Source organism: Rhinolophus sinicus, linkage group LG04 (genome assembly GCF_036562045.2).
Source record: "Rhinolophus sinicus isolate RSC01 linkage group LG04, ASM3656204v1, whole genome shotgun sequence".
Lineage (NCBI taxonomy): Eukaryota > Metazoa > Chordata > Mammalia > Chiroptera > Rhinolophidae > Rhinolophus > Rhinolophus sinicus.
The window spans coordinates 106,216,289-106,234,627 of NC_133754.1; the positions used below are offsets into that span (position 1 = coordinate 106,216,289).

Consider the following 18,339-nt stretch of genomic DNA (forward strand, 5'->3'; position numbering starts at 1 on the left):
CTGGTTGAAAGCTTCCAGCCACTACACATTCAGATCCACCAAGGCGTTCGTGCTGAGACCACGCCTACCTGGGGCTGCGCCAAGCCACTGACTAAACAATGCAGCAGTACAAAGACAGGTCATTTATACCCAACTCTGGACTCTTTCTAAAAGGAATCCTAGTCCTGGGACTCTTGATTGACCTGACCAAGATTTTCTGAAAGTTGCACTGCACTCTAGGCTGTTTCTAATTAATCTTCCTCTCATCTTTTCCCAGGTGCCAGACCTAAATTGTAGTCTGCAGGCACCCTCTATTCTTGCTCCTTCTCTTTACTCCTCATGTATATTTCCCCCAGTGAATTCTTGAATATCTAATTTTGTCTTGGCATCTGCTTCTTTGCCACACAGGATTTTGGGAAGGAGTAAAATGAGATGTTTTAGTCCATGTTTTAATACAGAAGTCACCATGAAGTTTCTGTGTTCTTTAAAGATTATAAATTTCAAGTTTCATTAAACTATGAGAGAATGAATTACTTTTAATACATCTATTATCTGAGAGAAAGCATGTTTATTGTTATGATTTACTATTCCATCAAATTACCCAGGAAAATCCAGGTAGCTGAAATATATATAACAGTGTCCATTCCTTCAAGAGGTCTTATATTTAAGTTTTAAAAGACCATAGAATTATATATACCATGCCATTTAAATCACTTCTACCTTCTATACTTAAGAGTTTAAGCAGAGAAATGAACTCTGTAATGCTGAGGTAACACTGTAACCTCTATCAAACATGACTGCATAGGTGTTTAGGTTAAGTGTGAATATTACTGTGAGGTGTCAAGCCACTTGTTGAATCAATCCCATTTCATATTCAGACCAAAAACGGAATATTATGCTTGTACATGCACCTGAAGGAAATATCTTCTGTGTGTGTGTGTGTGTGTGTGTGTGTGTGTGTGTGTTTGTAGGGACAGGTACACGCCAGGAAAAGGCTGACTAACGACACTGATAACTGAATGTTAGAAGTCAGCTGTTGTCGGTAATACAGAAATATACACAGTCTTCGCGTTCAAAGTCTTCATGGGAATTTCCTCTGTAATTTCTGGAATAGAAGGAAGTTAAAAAATAATAAATTTTCTACCTATTCTGGATATTTAAAAAATGTTAACTGCCCAAGTAGCAATGAATTTGGCCTCACCTTAGAGAGGTGTGACCTTTGTCCCAGCTCCTGGGGAATCTAATGAGTCAATCATGCCTACATAACGAGGGCTCAATACAAACTGGACGCCAAGGCTCGGGCAAACTTCTCTGGTTGGTCACACACTACATACTGATATGCATCAGGGCCAGGACTCCTTGGAGAGAAAACAACTGAAGCTCTGTGTTTGGACCCCTCCCAGATTTGGTCCTGAATATCTATTCATTTGCCTCGTTCTACCTTTATCCTTTCCCTGTAATAAATGTAGTTGTGAATGCAATAGCTCACAGTAAGTTCTGTGAAATGTGTTAGCAAATTACCAAACCTGAGAGTGGTTTTGAAAAACCCTCTGAATTTGCAGTTAGTACCAGAAGAGACAGTGGCCTTGTGTGGACCCTTCCCTTTGAGGCTGTAGTTGGACCCTAACCTCTTACAGTTGGGATTAGAAGTCTTGGTCAGACTTATGGAGCACTGTGCCCTCAACCAAACTAACTCGGTATTGCCCAAGATGTCCCCATAACCCCTCACTCCATACCACCACACAGATATTTCCTATGTTTACAGAAAAGGCTTAGACATAAAGCCAAGCCAGTAGCCCCGATTTGTGGTTCCTGTAACAGGAAGAACAGCCATTTCTAGGTCTGGGGAAGTAAGAGTACATGGTAAGACTAGGACATCTTGTGATGCCAGAAAACAAGATCTTTTCCAAGACTGAAGGGCTCATGTCAAAGAATATGGGAGGCAATATGGCCAAAGGTAAAAAATTTGAGTATCCAAAGCATAAAGCAAATGCAGTTGAATATATAAAAACTCAAAAAGGGAGAGGGAATGAGAAAAGAAAAAAAATTCATTACCTAGTGTGGGGCATTTTGCTTCTAGTGAGATCTAAATTCAAAGGAAAGGATCAACTTTCTCCAGAAATGGGTCCTTCCTGGCAGGAATATTGACTGTAAAAATATTCTCAATGCTACCTTCTTAATAGATTAACTACAGGATCTGGAGATGATATTTAGAATCTAGTGGAATAAGCAAGAAGGCATCAGTGAGTTTTTAAAACTGTAAGCCTTATGTGATCCTTCTAATTTACCAAATTATTAACATTTTATGAAAGGCAATTTTCAGAGGAAAAATACAGTGAAAATGAGGCTAAAGATACCAGCTTGTGTGTCAGGCTGCTTCCTTGCTTGGCGGTGGGCCTAAAGACAGCAGCCCATCTTCCCCGCATGGGACCCTGGCACATAGTTCCAGGAGGAATAGAGCGACAATACTGTGTTACTATTCTAACCTGTCTGGGGGCTACATGAAATGCTTACATAAGGAGCTTATCTTTGTTTTGCCTAACTTGGAACTCACTCAGAGCAGAAAGTGGTAGGTATTGCTTAAAAATAATGTAAGGCAAATAAAAAGCTCACAGCTGTGTTGGCAAAAGATTATGATTGAAATATACATAGATTGCGTGAGGCCTGGGAGGAAAAGCAGGAGAGTTTCTGTGGACAATTAGGGCATTAAAAATCGCCCAGGCCAGGATGCATATACAGAAAAGACCTGAGAAGACCCAAAGCTTTGAATACTGAAAAAGGTAAAGGCTTTTCTGGCCAAATCTGGCTGCTCCTCAGGCTCAGTGCAAACAGGACATGAAGGCTGAAGCAGAGTTGTAAACAGCCTGGTTGTGCTGATGGAGTGACCCACACGGAGCCAATCCGCAGATTGGGAGAGGCAGGTATTCTGTTTTTAAACTTGAAGCTCCTGGAGGTCAAAAAAATCTCTATCAAACAGTAGCTGGATACAAGCTAAAGGAACAGAGACTTCAGTGACTATAGACAAGCAGGATTACAGTCTTTGCAAAAAATCATTGGGAAAAGTCATAAAACAAATGAACGATTATAGCCTTTAAATATCAAAACCAGCAAATTCTAGGGAGGGGGAGAAACTGATTTCCAGAGTTACCACAGTATAGTATTCAAATGTCCAGTTTTCGACAACAACAACAACAATAACAACAAATCACAAGGCAGACAAAGGAAAGTATGGCCCATTCACAGGAAAAAATAAATTGATAGTATCTGTCCCTGAGGAAGTACAAATACTTGAACTTGCGAACACTCTAAAACAACCCTCTTAAATGGAAAACCACAGACCAATGGAAAGGCCAATGGAAACCACAAAGAATTAAAAGAAAACCATGGAAACAAGTATCAATAAATTAAGAATATCAATAAAGAGAAACTATAAAAAAGAACCAAATAGAGATTCTGGAGTTGAAAAGTACTATAAATGAAACCAATTCACTAGAGGAGCTAAACAGTGTATTTAAGCAGGCAGAAGAATCAGTGAGCCTAAAGATAGGACATCTGAAATCATCCAGTCAAGTGGATCAACATACAATACATTATGGGAGTTTCAGAAGTATAAGAAAGAAAAAGGTAGAAAGAATATCTGAAGAAATCATGACCAAATCTTGAAAACAGTGAAAAAGAAGCAACGTAACAGGGATATTCAGTAATATTAACAACCTATTTCTAATCAGAAAACATGGAAGCCAGAAGGCAATGGGATAACATATTTAAAGTGCTGAAAGAAAAAACTATCAACACAGAATTCTCTATCTGGCAAAAGTATTTTTCAAAAATTAAGGAGTGATTAAAACACTCCCAAACAAAGCAACAAAAAGCTTGCAAGTTGAAATGCAAGGACGCTAGACAGTGACTCATAACTATGTGAATGGTTACTGCATTTTTGGTTTGTAGCTCCAGTTTTTGTTTTGTACATAATTTAATAAACATAAAACACAATTAAAAATTTATATTTATGTATAAAGATGTAATTTCTGACAAGAATATAAATGGGCAGAGATGAATAGGAGCAGAGTTTTTATAAGTTAAATTGATATTATTAATTCAAACGAGATTGTTATAAATTAGAATGTCAACTGTAATCTCCATAGTAAACACTAAGAAAATATCTAAAAAAATACACAAAAGGAAGTGAGAAGAGAATCAAAATGGTATACTACAAAAAATCAAATACACACAAAAGGTGTCAGTGAATGAAGGAAATGAGGGACAAAAAAGGTATAAGACTTTCAGAAAAGAATCCCTGCAAAATGGTGGAAGTCCTTCCTTATGAATAATTACATTTTATTATTTTAATTTTTTTAAAAATCAGAGCCTAACTGACCCAGGGGAAGGGGAATACCCAACTCTAGCCCCTTATAGCCTTCCTTTCTCACCTAAGGAGAAAAAAAATTAAAAAGCTGAGAAACACCTGTGAAGGTCACAGCCCAGAGCCACAGGCTCACTGAAGACTGAGTGAGACCTAATCATAAAATTATAGATACATTCCCACTTCCCCTCCCTCCACACCCTACCAGGACATCACACGGAGCCCTGTATGATAACGGGATTACAGCTGAAAGAATGGAAATAAAGGACATTTCAGAAATCAAAACAGTGTAACAAAAATGAAGAATGCCTTATACGCAAGCATATCATATTCAAACTGCAGAAAATCAAAGGTAAGAGGTAACTCTGGAAAAGATAAGGCCAGGCAGTTTTCCACCAGTGCTAGAAGACAACACAAACCCTGATTCTGAAAGTCCAATAAATCCCAGGCTATAAGACTGTATAAATAAAAACATGGAATGGTAAAAGGTTTTGAGTTGGGATGATAAGGATGGCTATAAAGAGAAAAAACAGACACCACTGGAAACTTTGGGGAAATGATTTCAATGACAGCAACATTAAAGCGAACATGCCCGATGTGCAATACGGATTATAGAGCAGAACTTAGAGGGGAGGGCTCAGATATCAATAGAGAAGTTGTCAGGACAGCATGGACGCTGATACCACAGAAGTGGATGATGCAAAGTGGGGTATGAGAGAGAGAACATTTCCTTGCAGACACTGGCCTGTGCCTGTGCAAGCCATCGTCCTGAATCTATCTTCTGAATCAGTGGATGGGGAGTATGTCAACTGATGGCCTAGCTCTTCACATTCTTATGCAACTCATTGAGAAAATGCATGTGAGACTGCTTTATAAACTGTAAAGGAGGAGGCACAATGTGTTATAAGTTTCCTGCAAGCTGTTATTTTACAACAGTGTTATCATTTTGATTCAAAGAGAACAATTTAGGATCTGCAAATATGCTAATTTTTCTAGAAACAGGGATTTTTAATAGCACACCAATATAATTTTTAGATTATTTCTAAAGCAAAAAGTAATCATCCTTTTAAATACTATATTTATAAAGATTATATTATGGCTAATTTCTGGAGAAAGCGAAAAAAAAAAAAAAAAAGACAATACTAGCACCACCTTTCACACACATAATCTACAATTGGTCAGTGGTATCAAACCTATTTTCAACAAAAGAAAAACAGACAAAACAAAAATGTGGCATGTTCTACTATCTCACCATCCATCTGAGTCTCATTCAGAAACAGCTTTAGCTTCCTGCTGCGAAGGCCAAACAGCTTGGCTGCTTCATTCTGAAGACCTTGGTAGGTAAGTCCATTCTGCCCAAGTGGGTTTTCAAGGAGGAGAGTACCCACTGTTCCCATTAAACCCTCTGCAGAAGAAAGAACAAACTGGATTAAATCCTGAGCATTCACCTCTAGGTACTGGAGCTCTAATGGAGGTGGTGACTGCTGAAGGCTTGGAAAGCCAGCAGCAGTAGGTTTAAGAGCACGAGTGGAGTGGGACAGCTGTACAGTTTCCAGAAACAGCCTTAAACATCTCACAGAGGGAGAGGGGGACGGGGAAAAAGAAAAACCAACCAGCAGAAAAAGCCCAGCAGCTTGGGGAACAGATATTCAGTAAACAGTCAAATGAAGAACCCGAGGCTTTGGTAACAAATGTGTACAATGAGGACCCCAAAATAACAAGAGAAAAATAACAGTTTTCAAAACATTTTCCAAGAAAGAAAATAAGGCAAAATTAAAAAGTTTTGGCATTTAAACTATTCAGCTTCATTTAGCTGTAACTTTACCTAACCAATTTATCTCATTTCCTCACCAAGTCAAATGTTCCTACATAAATACGCCAAAGGAAACAAGCCCTTGTGTGCCACTAACGCAGGGTGGGACTTAAATCACTACAATGATGCCAACCTGAAAAGTCCACATAAAACAGAGAGATTGAATATTCAAGTAAGCCTTAATGCCCAGCACCCACAACCCACCTGCCGAAGGTGTTCACAGCAGAGGCACGCACCTTGCGGGTTTGTGTTCAGGAGCTGTAGATTGATATACTGACAAAGAAGAGTACTAGGACCAGCAATCAGACAGGGAGCTGATCCTGCAGTCACACACAGTGTTTTTCCACTAAGACTCAGTAAGTTGGTTTGGCTTTCTATTTCTAAAAATAACAAAAACAATAATAAGAAATCATTCTTTCAGGGGTGGATAGTTCAGAGCTGAAGTCATTCACTTTTTCCTATTTAATTATTAAACTATCATATATCCATCTTTACAGGGATTCTTTCCACTTAATTGTTTATCAAAAGACATTGCCTTTTCTATAAAATCAGGCTTCCTGAGAACTCACCAGCTGACAGAGCTGTGTGAATGGTTCTACACAATATGCTACACCATTGAATGGGCGGCCCTGAAGAAGTGTGGCCAGGAGTCCCCAATGGGCATAGCTTCATTCACCAAGCTGTTCATGATGCTCAGGTGAGATGGTCAGGGAATGGATCTACACTGATCCGTGGGCAGTGCCTAATGGTTTGACTGATTAGGAATGACCAGGGACTTCGAACAGAATTGAAAAACTGGTGACAAGGAAGTCAGGGTAAAGGTATGTGGACAGATTGCTCCAAATGGGCAGACTGTGAATGAGGATCCTAAAAACCAGGTAGACAGTATGACCCATTTTTGGAAGTCCTTGCCCAATGGACCGACAAACACAGGGGCTGCTCTGGCTGTGAGGGGGTCATACAGGGCTCAAGGAACTCGACTTCCACTCTGAAGGCTGATTTTGCTGGTTGCACAGTGCATCCCACCTACCGTATCGTATGATTGCCAGGGAGAATGAGGGCACCTGCTGGCAGATTGGTTACTGGGCCACTTCCATCATGGAAAAGGCAGTGCTTTGCTCTTATGGGAATAGACATCTGTTTTGGTTGGTCTTTGTTGCCTGCAATGCTTCTATCAAACCCATTATCCATGGACTTAGGGAATGTCTGGCATCTCACACAGCATTGCTTTTGCCCGAGGAACTCGTTTTTTCAGCAAATGAGGTGTGGCAATGTGTGTGTTCAGGGAATTCACTGGCAATACCCTGTTCCCCATCATGAAAGAGCTAGAAAAATGGTGGAATGGTATTTTAAAGTCTGTTTCAGGACCACCTAGGCAGCAACAGTTTGCAGGGCTGGATACCCTTTACACTTTAAACCTGGGATAGGCAGAATATGGTCCCTGGCTGGTTGCCTGTTTATACAAATAGTTTTAATAAAACAGCCTTGATCATTTTTGTTTTTTACATTTTTAGAAATATATGCTCATGGCTGCTTTTGCACTTTAATGGCAGCTATAGCTCCTAGTCTAAAATATTTACATTCCCTTTGAGAAAGTTTGCTGACCCCCGCTCTAAATCAGAGACCCACATATGGTGCATAATGGATGAAAACTTTGACCACGTGTTCAGTTACAGAATTGAGATTGTAATGGTTATGACTTCTTATTTAGATAATATATTTGTGTATTTAACACCAATTCTTATTTTTCTACTCTCTTACTTTCCTACCACATAGCATAAAACATATTAACAGAAGTTAACTACATTATCAGTAAAGGACAGTAATGGGGAAAATGTAACTCAGGCTAGAAATCAACGTCACCTAAAGATGGGTAAGGTGACTTTTTATGAAGTTTTGGGTAACAAGTTAGCCAAACATGGGTAACATGTTTTCAGTTGAAAGAATTTTTTTATTTTATGATGGTCCTATCTGTAAGTTAGATATAGTTTACAGAGCCTAGTATAGATGCCAAAATCACAAGGAGTGGACTGTAATAGTTTTACTGTTAACTTAGCTAAGCTAGAAGTTTCCCAGAACTTTCTGACTGACCTTGTTGGGTTGGGTTAGAGGTGACCATAGAGAAAGGTGCACAGGATTTGGAAGGCAGTTTAGTTACAACCATTATGTTCAAAAGGTCAATGTGGGGTCCTGGCACCATGCAGCCTTCACAGGCTGTTACTCAGGGGGTCAGAGGGGCCAGCAAGCAGCCCATACACGTTCTGTGCTCTTCCGACTCCTGGGCCAGGTGCACGAGCAGTTACCATGCAGAGCTACTTCTGCATGTCCTGACGGTGGGTGTTAGATGTGGCCAGACAGGTATGACTTCCAGTCTGCCCTTGATGTCCCCTCTTTCTCATCCGACAGCGACTTCAGGTGGAGACCCAAACCTTCCACTGATTTACAAACCAGCTCCCCTGGGAGGATCCTGGCCAGATCCTCCAACTAAGCACCCTCCTCCAGACCTCTGCTTCCCTGGTTTCTCCCACATCACGTTTGCTTCCCTTCTTCACCCGTTAACGGGTACGATAGCGTATGGTTTTCTATGGTGGTTCTAACAATTTACAATCGAGCAGTGAATTAGAGTTCCTCTTACATAATACCCCCGACAACATTTAATACTGAAAAATTTTCCTAGTTTTGGCCAATCTGGTGGCAAGTAATAGTACCTCCCTGTGGTTTTTACTATTGAGGTTCAGCAGGTATTCCTTTATTGGCCATTTTTATTTTCTCTATTTAAAAGTTTCTGAAAATGAACATTTGGATTCATAAGATGAGTGTATTACTTTCCTAGAGCTGCTGTAAGAATTGTAAACTAGGGGTCTTAAAGCAACAGAAATGTATTGTTTCAGTTTCAGAGGCTAGTGTCTGAAATCAAGTTGTTAGTAGAGCCATGTTCCCTTCTGAAACCTGCGGGTGGACCCTTCCTTTCCTCTCCCTAGCTACGGGAGGTTCCCAGCAACCTTTAGTGTTTCTCTGCTTGCAGCTGTGCAATTCCAGTCTGCCTGTCATCACACGGTGTTTTCCTTGTGTGTCCATGTCTTCACATGGCTGTCTTCTTATAAGGACACCAGTCATGTTGGAGCAGGGCTCACCTTACCTCACCTTAACTCTGCAATGACCCTATTTCTAAAGAAGGCCACATTTAGTGGTACTGGGGTAAGGACTCCAACATGTCTTTTTTTTTTTTTTTTTTTTGCAAGATGTGTCTCACATTTTAACCCATGATGGGGAAAGAATGTACTTACAATTTTTAAAAATTTTATTTAGGCTTACCTTACTGAGAATCTGGATTTAGCAAGATGCAGGCACTAAGTTTAATAAAGTTAAAACTCACCAAGAAAGTCTCTGAAGCCCAGAACCCATCACATGGCTAGGAGGTGAGAGGGTAGGATTGGAGCTTTCGCCTCCTAATAAGCCCAGTGTGCTTTCAGCTGTGTCACACAGTGCAAAGGTGCAGAGACAGTGCGCTGATGCACACTCAGCAGGAAGGCAAAGGCTGTGGGGCATAACTGCTATCAAATTACCATATTCACAAGTCCGCCTCGTGTCAAAGGCCATGGGTGTCCTGCAACTTCTCACATACCTGTTTCACCATGGAAGACAGCCAGCTCTGCATCATTCACACCAAAAATGCTAGTAACAACACTCTTCAGCTTTAAAAGGTCCAACCTATTATCGCCTTTTGGATTTTCCAGAAGCAATACGCCACCTAAAAAGTCACATATTTGTCACTTATATTTAAGTACAACGGAAGAAAAAAGTTAAATTGGAGTAACAAGTGAAGGGAAACTGGGTGCTCAAGCTCGGCTTTCTAAGTATATACTATGGCTTTCTAAGTGCTCTCAGTGTGTGCTTCGGCAATCCTGGGTAGATGAGTTCAGGCATAGAACCCATCGGGCAATCTTCTCAATTCAAACTTTTGTCTTTGTGACCCTCAGTTTTCATTTTGCACCATTTATAAATCCCTAGAGTTCAGCAGTCAAAAATATTATCTAATTTAAAAATAATACCTTCAAATGACCCTTGATATTGATTTATCATATACCTTAGATTTAACCACAGATATTTACTTTATTGATTTAAACATTTTATTTTGAGATTTCATTAAAGAGTCACAGTCACATGCAGTTATAATAATAATAATAATAATAATAATAATAATAATGGAGATTTCCTGGGCCCCTTGCCCAGTTTACCCCAATTAACATCCTGTAAAAAGTATAGTACAATATCACAACCAGGGTATTGACATTGACGTAGTCAAGACTGAGCAGTCTGATCCCAAGACTCGTGTTGCCTTTATAATCCACACCTAATTCCCTCCTGCCCCTACTCCTTATTTAGCCTCTAGCAAACAATCTATTCTCTATTTCTATAATTTTCTCATTTCAAAACTGTTATGTATGTGGAATCATACAGTATATACCGTTCTGCAATGGACTTTTTTTCACTCAGAATAAATCTGTAAAGATTTACCCACGGGGTTACGTTAATAAAAGGTTTGTTCCCTTTTATTGCTGAGCTGTGTTCCATGGTGTGAATGCACCACAGTTCGTTCAAACATCACCTGTGAAGAACATCACTTGTGTACAGTTGTTGGCTATTATGAATGCAGCTACTATAAACATTTGGGTAGAGGTTTCCTGGTGAACATAAACTTTCATTTCTCTGGACTAAATAACCAGAAGTGCAGCTGCTGGACCACTGTGGAAAGCACATGTTTAGTTTTTAAAGAAACTGCTAAATGTTTTCCAGAGTGGCTGTCCCATTTTACATTTCTAGCAGTAATATATATGGGAGATCCAGTTTCTCTACATACTCACCAGCATTTGGTATTGTTACTACTTTTTATTTTAGCCATTTTGATAGGTGTGTAGTGATCTCATTGTAATTTTAATTTGTATTTCCCTAATGACTAATGATGTTGCATATTTTCATGTGCTTGCCTGTCATCTGTTTATTCTCTGTGGTAAATGTCTATTCATGCCTTTCCCATTTTCTAACAGGATTTTCTTTTCACTGTTGGGTTTTGTGAGTTCTTTATATATCCTAGATACTACCTTTGTTGGATATGCAGTTTGCAAAGATCTCCTTGTCTGTATTTTGTTTTTTCATTTCACCCTTTTTGTCCCCCCACTGGTTGCCAAACGATCTTAAATTGAAATGTTTTCCTTTGTAGTCTTAACTAGCTGGGCATTCCACTGCACCACTGTTGATGTCATGAGGGTGGCGGCCATCAACATTGCAGCCCACAAGCTGGGCAGTCCCTAAGACTGGTTCCAGAGAATTCTCTAGCTAAAGATCGGTGCCGCATCTGTCGGGCAATGTTGACAATCTCATCAAAAGGGATATTCCCACTTTGCTTAATGTTTTTTTGCTTCTTTCTGTCTCTTGGCGGTTCTTTGAGCGCTTTGATGATCAGAGCAGAGGCAGAAGGTACCACTTCAATTTGGGCCTGTCATTTCTGAATGGTCAGTTTCACTGTGATCCTCAGACTCTTCCAATCACCGGTTGCTTTGGCGATGTCATCACCAACCTTTTTTGGAGACAGACCTAGGGGGCCGATCTTGGGGACCAGGGCAGACCTGGCACCGACTTCCCCACCAGTGCACCTCAGATATACGACTTTGATCTCGTTGGGGTTGAATGTCGGTGGCATGATGGAGGCAGCTGGTGTTGGATGAACCTGGATTCGGGGTGACCAAAGAAAGTTGCACCGTGGCCTCCTCTGCGCTGAAAGCCGAAAACTGTTTTTTCATCCTTTACACGATCATTTACAAAGCAGGATTTTTAATTTTGGTGAAGTTCAATTTATCAGTTTTTCTTTTCATGGAATGGGTTTTGGTGTCAAGTCTTAAAAACTCTTTGACTAGTGCTAAATCCTAAAGATTTTCTCCTATTTCCTTCTAAATGTTTTACATTTTAATATTTTGCATTTAAGTCTGTGATCCATTTTGTGCCAATTTTTGTATGAAGAGTAAAAATTAGGTGAAGGACATTTTTTTTGTGTGTGTGTATGGGTATCTAATTGCTCTAGTGTCATACAATGAAAAGACTCCTCAATTGAAATGCTTTTGCTTCTTTCTCAAAAAGAATTTGGCCACATTTTGTGGGTCTATTTCTGTGTTCTTTATCTGTGACACTGATCTAAATGTCTATTCTATGTTGATGCCACAGAGTCTTCAGATATGTCTTGAAATTGGGTAGAGTGATTTCTCTCATTATGTCCTTATTTTTCAAAATTGTTTTAGCTATTTTATTTCCTTTACCTTACCAGATAAATTTTAGAATAATTTTGTCTATAGCTACAAAAAATATTGCTGAGATTAGATAGGAATTGAGTTAAACATGTATATTAATTTGGGGAGAACTGATGTGTTTCCTGTACTGAACTTTCCATGGAGCATCTCTCCATTTATTTAGATCTTTTGGCATAAAAGTCCTGTTACGTGTTTTCTTATATTTATACTTATGTGTCCTTTATTTGGGCAACTATAAATGGTATTACATTTTAAATTTCATTTTCCATGTGCTCATTGCTAGTATACAAAAATTAGATTTTTGTATATCTTATATCGTGTTAATTTTATTAAAGTTTTATTATATAAGCAATATGATTGTACTCAATTACTTTGGAAACAAAATTCCCCAATTAATGCTTGAACCAAAAAGACATACAAAACTTGCCAAAAGAAACTTTCAAATAAATTTAAAGATAATTTGTAGTTTTTTCCCCTCATGAGCGCTTTCAGCAAGATAGTAAACTATAAACCAAATTAAATCATTTTAATGCAGATGATTAATCTATGGTTGCATGTGGGAACCACTAACTATTCTTGGGGAAATAATCTTGTTGGAGTTGGGAGCTATTCTTCCCAGTTGTTTGGTCCGTTGGCCTCAAAAAGTGCAGTACCGGAGCCACCAGATGGGGGAGCTTGGCCCAATCTGTTTTGTCTGCTTATTCTGCCCGCCCTGTGACTGAAGCTGACACAGAACCCTGGCGGTGTTGACATCACTCATGCACATCCATTGCCCATCCAACAACTGACTCATTTCACAGGTTCACCTCACTGCCTCCATCCAACATGGCCAGGATGTTACATGTAATGATCAGCTCACACGTCACACATCATTGAATTTGTGCAGTTTAGGGGACCACATATAGCCTGAGGCATTATCACAGCTCCAAAAGAACACATGACCATCCTGGAAACAGCTGGTGCTGGTGCAAATCAATGGAGGGGTCCTACGAGACATCTCAATCTGTAGATTCCTTGGGATTTTTCTATGTAGACAATCATGTCATCTTTAAACAGGGAACGCTTTTTTCTTCCCTTCTGATTTGAATGCTTTTTATTTTTCTTTCTTGCGATATTCCACTGGCAAGAACTTCTACTACAATGCTGAGTAAGAGTACTGAGAATAGGCACCATTGCCTTGGTTCCGATCTTAGGTATAAAATATTCAATCTCTTCCCACTGAGGATAATGTTAGCTGTAGGTTTATGTTGTAGATGCTCATTATCAAGTTGACTTGCAATAGAGAGAAGTTCCTCACTGTTTTTCTGACAGATTTTTAAAAATCATGAATGGATGCTGAATTTTCTGAAAATTTTTGTTAACAGTTGGTATAATCATGCAACCTTTTAACCTGTTAATATGGCAGATTACATGTTGGCTCTTGAATATTGAACCAGCCTTGCATAACTGAAAAAAGAAAAGTCATTTGTCACGATACATAATTCTTTGTATATGTATTTTTTTTTTTTTATCACTCTGCCAATTTAAATGATATCTATGAGAGATATTAGTCTGCAGTTTTCTTTTTGTGGTACTGTCTGTATCTGGTGTTAGTGTCAACACTACCTTAAAACAGTGAGTTAGTGGAGTGTTCATTCTCTTATTTTCTGGAAGAATCTGTGTAAAATTGGTGTTAAGTTTTTAAAATGCCTGGTTGAATTCTCTAGCTAAATCTTGGGCCTGAAGATTTCTTGAGAGTTTTTAAATTACGAATTCAATCTCCTTACTAGCTGGGGGGTACTGAAATTACTGATTTCATATTGGGTGAATCGAGATAGTTTGTGCTATTTAAGAAATTGGTTCATTTCATCCAATTTGTCAAATTTAGGTATGGAGAGTTATTGATAGTATTTATCTTTTTGATTTGTGTAGTCTGTATTGATAACCTTTTTCATTCCTGATATTGGTAATTAGTGTCTCCTTTTGTTCTATATCAGTCTTGCTAGAGGTTTATTGATTTTATTCATTTTTATAAAAGAACCACATTTTTGTTTCATCCATCTTCTCTATTTTTCTATTTCCAGTTGCATGGATTTCTGCTCTTATTTTCCTTCTTTCTGCTTGCTTTGAATTAATTTTATTTTGTTTTGAGATTCTTGACGTTGGACCTTAGATTATTGATTTGAAATCTTTTCTTTCTAAAAAATATTTATTTTTTCCAGTTATAGTTGAAATTCAATATTATTTTATATTAGTTTCAGGTATATAGCATAGTGGCTAGATATTTATATATTTATGCAGTAATTTCCCCCTGCCCCAACCTAGCACCGTACAAAGTTGTTGTAACATTAAAGACTATGTTTTCTATGCTGTACCCTAAGCAACGACCAATTTGTATTTCTTAACCCCTTCACCTTTTTCACCCAGACCCCCAGCCGCCCTCCCCTCTGGTAACCATCGGTTTGTTCTCTTTATTTGAGTCTGTTTTCTGTTTTGTCTGTTTATTTTGTTCTTTAGATTCCACACGTAAGATCATATGGTATCTGTCTTTCTCAGCCTGACTTATGTCACTATTATAATACCTTCCAGGTCCATCCACATTGTTGCAAATGGCTAAATTTCATTCTTTTTTTATGGCTGTTCATTTATCAGTTCTAATAGTTTTTTTGATGGAAACTTCAAGGATCTCAATATACAGTATCATGTCATCTGCAAATAATGACCGTTTTACTTCCTCCTTTCCATTCTGGATGCCTTTTATTTCTTTTTCTTGTCTGATTGCTGTGGCTAGAACTTCCAATACTATGCTGAATAAAAGTGGTGAAAGTGGGCATTCTTCTCTTCTTCCTGATCTTAAGAAAACTTTTAGCTTTTCCCCATTGAGTATGTTAACCATCGGTTTGTTGTATATGAACTTTACTATGTTGAGGTATGTGCCCTCTATCCCACATTGCCGAGAGTTTATATCATGAATGGATGCTGGATTTTGTCGGATGCGTTAGGATTAGGATCAGGGTCACGGTCAGGGTCAGGGTCAGGTTCAGATTCAGGGTCAGGGTCAGTTTCAGGGTGAGGGTGAGGGTGAGGGTGAGGGTGAGGGTCAGGTTTAGGGTTAGGGTTAGCGTTAGGGTTAGGTTCAGGGTCAGTGTCAGATTTAGGGTTAGGGTTAGGGTCAATGTTAGGGTGAGGGTCAGGGTTAGGGTTAGGGTCAATGTTAGGGTTAGGGTCTGGGTTAGGGTTAGGGTCAATATTAGGGTTAGGGTTAGGGTCAATGTTAGTATTAGGGTTAAGGTTAGTGTTAGGTTTAGGGTTAAGTTTAGGGTGAGTATTAGGGTTAGGGTTAGCGTCAGGGTTAGGGTCAATGTTAGGGTTAGGGTTAGGGTTAGATTTTTGGTTAGGTTTAGGATTAGGGTTAGGGTCAATGTTAGGGTTAGGGTTAGGTTTAGGTTTAGGGTGAGGGTGAGGGTTATGGTTAGGGTCAATGATAAGGTTAGGGTTAGGGTTAGCGTTAGGTTTAGTGTTAGGGTCAGGGTCAGGGTGAGTTTAAGGGTCAGTGTCTGGGTCAGGTTCAGGGTCAGGATTAGGGTTAGTGTTAGGGTTAGGGTCAGGGCCAGGGTCAGTTTCAGGGTCAGGGTCAGAGTGAGATTAAGTGTCAGTGTCAGGGTCAGGTTCAGGGTCAGGTTTAGGGTTAGCGTTAGGGTTGGTGTTAGGGTTAGTGTCAGGGTCAGGGTCAGGGTTAGGGTCAATGTTAGGGTTATGGTAAGGTTTAGGATTAGGTTAGTGCTTTTCCTGCATGTATTGATGATACGACTTTTATCTTTTATTTTGTTTATGTGGTATATCACGTTAATTGATTTGCAGGTTTTGAAACCACCTTACATCCCAGGAATAAATCCCAACTTATTATGGTTGTATGATCTTATTAATGTATTGCTGAATTTTTTTTTTTTAAAGATTTTATTGGGGAAGGGGAACAGGACTTTATTGGGGAACAGTGTGTACTTCCAGGACTTTTTCCAAGTCAAGTTGTTGTCCTTTCAATCTTAGTTGTGGAGGGTGCAGCTCAGCTCCAGGTCCAGATGCAGTTGTTAGTTGCAGGGGGCATAGCCCAGCATCCCTTGCAGGTGTCAAACCGGCAACCTTGTGGTAAAGAGGACACGCTTCAACCAACGGAGCCATCCGGGAGCTCAGCTCAAGGTGCCATGTTCAATCTTAGTTGCAGGGGGCACAGCCCACCATCCCTTGCAGGAATCAAGGAATCAAACCAGCAACCTTGTGGTTGAGAGCCCACTGGCCCATGTGGGAACCGAACTGGCAGCCTTTGGAGATAGGAGCACAGAGCTCCAACTGCCTGAGCCACCGGGCCAGACCAATGTATTGCTGAATTTGGTTTGCTGATATTTTGTTGAGGATTTTGGCATCTATGTTCACCAGGGATATTGGCCTACAATTTTCTTTTCTTTTTTTTTTATAACATCTTTGATTTGGAATAAGGGTAATGGCTTTGTAAAATGAGCTTGGGAGTTTCCCCTCCTCTTCAATTTTTTGGAATGTTTTCAGAAGGATAGGTGTCAATTCTTTGAACGTTTGTTAAAATTCACCTGTGAAATCATCCGGTCTAGGACTTTTTTTTGTTGGGAGTTTTTGATTAATGACTTGATTTCATTATTAGTTATCAGTCTGTTCAGATCTTTGTTTCTATTCGACTCAGTCTTGAAAAATTGTATGTTTCTACGAAATTATCCATTTATTCCAGATCGTCCAACTTGTTGGCATATCATTGTTTGTAATATTTTCTTATAATTTCGTATTTCTGTGGTGTCAGTTGTCATTTCTCCTCTTTCATATCTGTTTTATTTGGGTTCTCTCTTTTTTCTTTGAGTTTCGTTAAAGGTTTATCCATTTTGTTTATCTTTTCAAAGAACTTGCTCTTGGTACTGATCTTTTGTACTTTTTAAAGACTCTATTTCACTTATTTCCACTCTGATCAATAGAACTTCCTTCTATTTCCGCTTTTAGTCTGGGCTTTGTTTGATGTTCTTTTTCTAGTTCCTTTAAGTGTAAGTGTATATTTGAGACTTTTCTTTATCCTGAGGTAGGCCTGTATTGCTATGAATTTCCGTTAGGACTGTTTTTGCTGTGTCCCACCGATTTTGGGTTGTTGTGTTTTCATTGTCATTTGTCAAACTATCTTTTTATATCTTCCCTTGATCCTGCTGACCCATTCATTACTTAGTAAAATGTTATTTAGCCTCCACGTGTTTGTGTTTTTCATTTTTTTTCTTGTAACTGATTTCTAGTCTCATACCACTATGGTCAGAGAAGGGTGCTGATCTTCTTAAATTTCTTGAGACTTGTTTTGTGGTCAAACATATGGTCTATTTTGGAAAATGTTCCATGTGCACTTGAAAAGAATGTATATATATTCTGCTGGTTTGAGGTGAAATGCTCTAAAAATATCAATTAAGTTCATCTGGTCTAGTGTGTCATTTAAGGCCGCTGGTTTCCTCATTAGTTTTGTCTAGATGGTCTATTAATTGATGTCAATGGGGTGTTAAAGTCCCCTACTATGACTGTATTACTGTCCAGCTCTCTCTTTATGTTGGTCAATATTTGCTTTATATATTTAGGTGCTCCTCTGTTGGATGCATAGATGTTTAGTAGGATTATGTCTTCTTGTTAGATCGATCCCTTTATCGTTATGTATATCCCTTTTTATAGCCTTTGTTTTAAAGTCTTTTTTGTTTGATGTAAGTATTGCTATCCAAGCTTTTTTCCCATTTCCATTCACATAAAATACCCTTTTCCATCCTGTTACTTTCAGTCTGTGTGTCTTTCAATTTGAAGTGGGTCTCTTATAGACAACATATATAAGGGTCTTGTTTTCTTATCCATTCAACAAC

The 18,339-nt window shown here is 39.0% G+C and overlaps 1 protein-coding gene and 1 pseudogene across 5 annotated transcripts in view; both read right to left on the bottom strand.

The window, feature by feature from the left end:
• Positions 1-527: 527 nt before the first annotated feature.
• IARS1 (isoleucyl-tRNA synthetase 1) overlaps positions 528-18,339 on the bottom strand; it is an 89,571-nt gene continuing 71,759 nt past the window's right edge. For 2 of the 5 annotated variants that reach the window (XR_012495644.1, XR_012495645.1), the window contains 5 exons: positions 9,781-9,906; positions 6,392-6,535; positions 5,595-5,747; positions 1,181-1,337; positions 528-1,084 (listed from right to left, as the gene is read on the bottom strand). Coding sequence is in view for 3 of the 5 variants with exons in the window: in XM_019713835.2 (XP_019569394.1) it covers positions 1,002-1,084; positions 5,595-5,747; positions 6,392-6,535; positions 9,781-9,906 (506 nt within the window). In the remaining 2 variants the exon portion in view is untranslated. Of the gene's footprint in view, positions 1,085-1,180; positions 1,338-5,594; positions 5,748-6,359; positions 6,536-9,780; positions 9,907-18,339 lie in introns of those variants that run through there. The other 3 variants (XM_019713835.2, XM_019713838.2, XM_019713840.2) reach the window with 2 other exon arrangements.
• On the bottom strand, positions 11,379-11,856 carry LOC109435771 (large ribosomal subunit protein uL11; annotated as a pseudogene).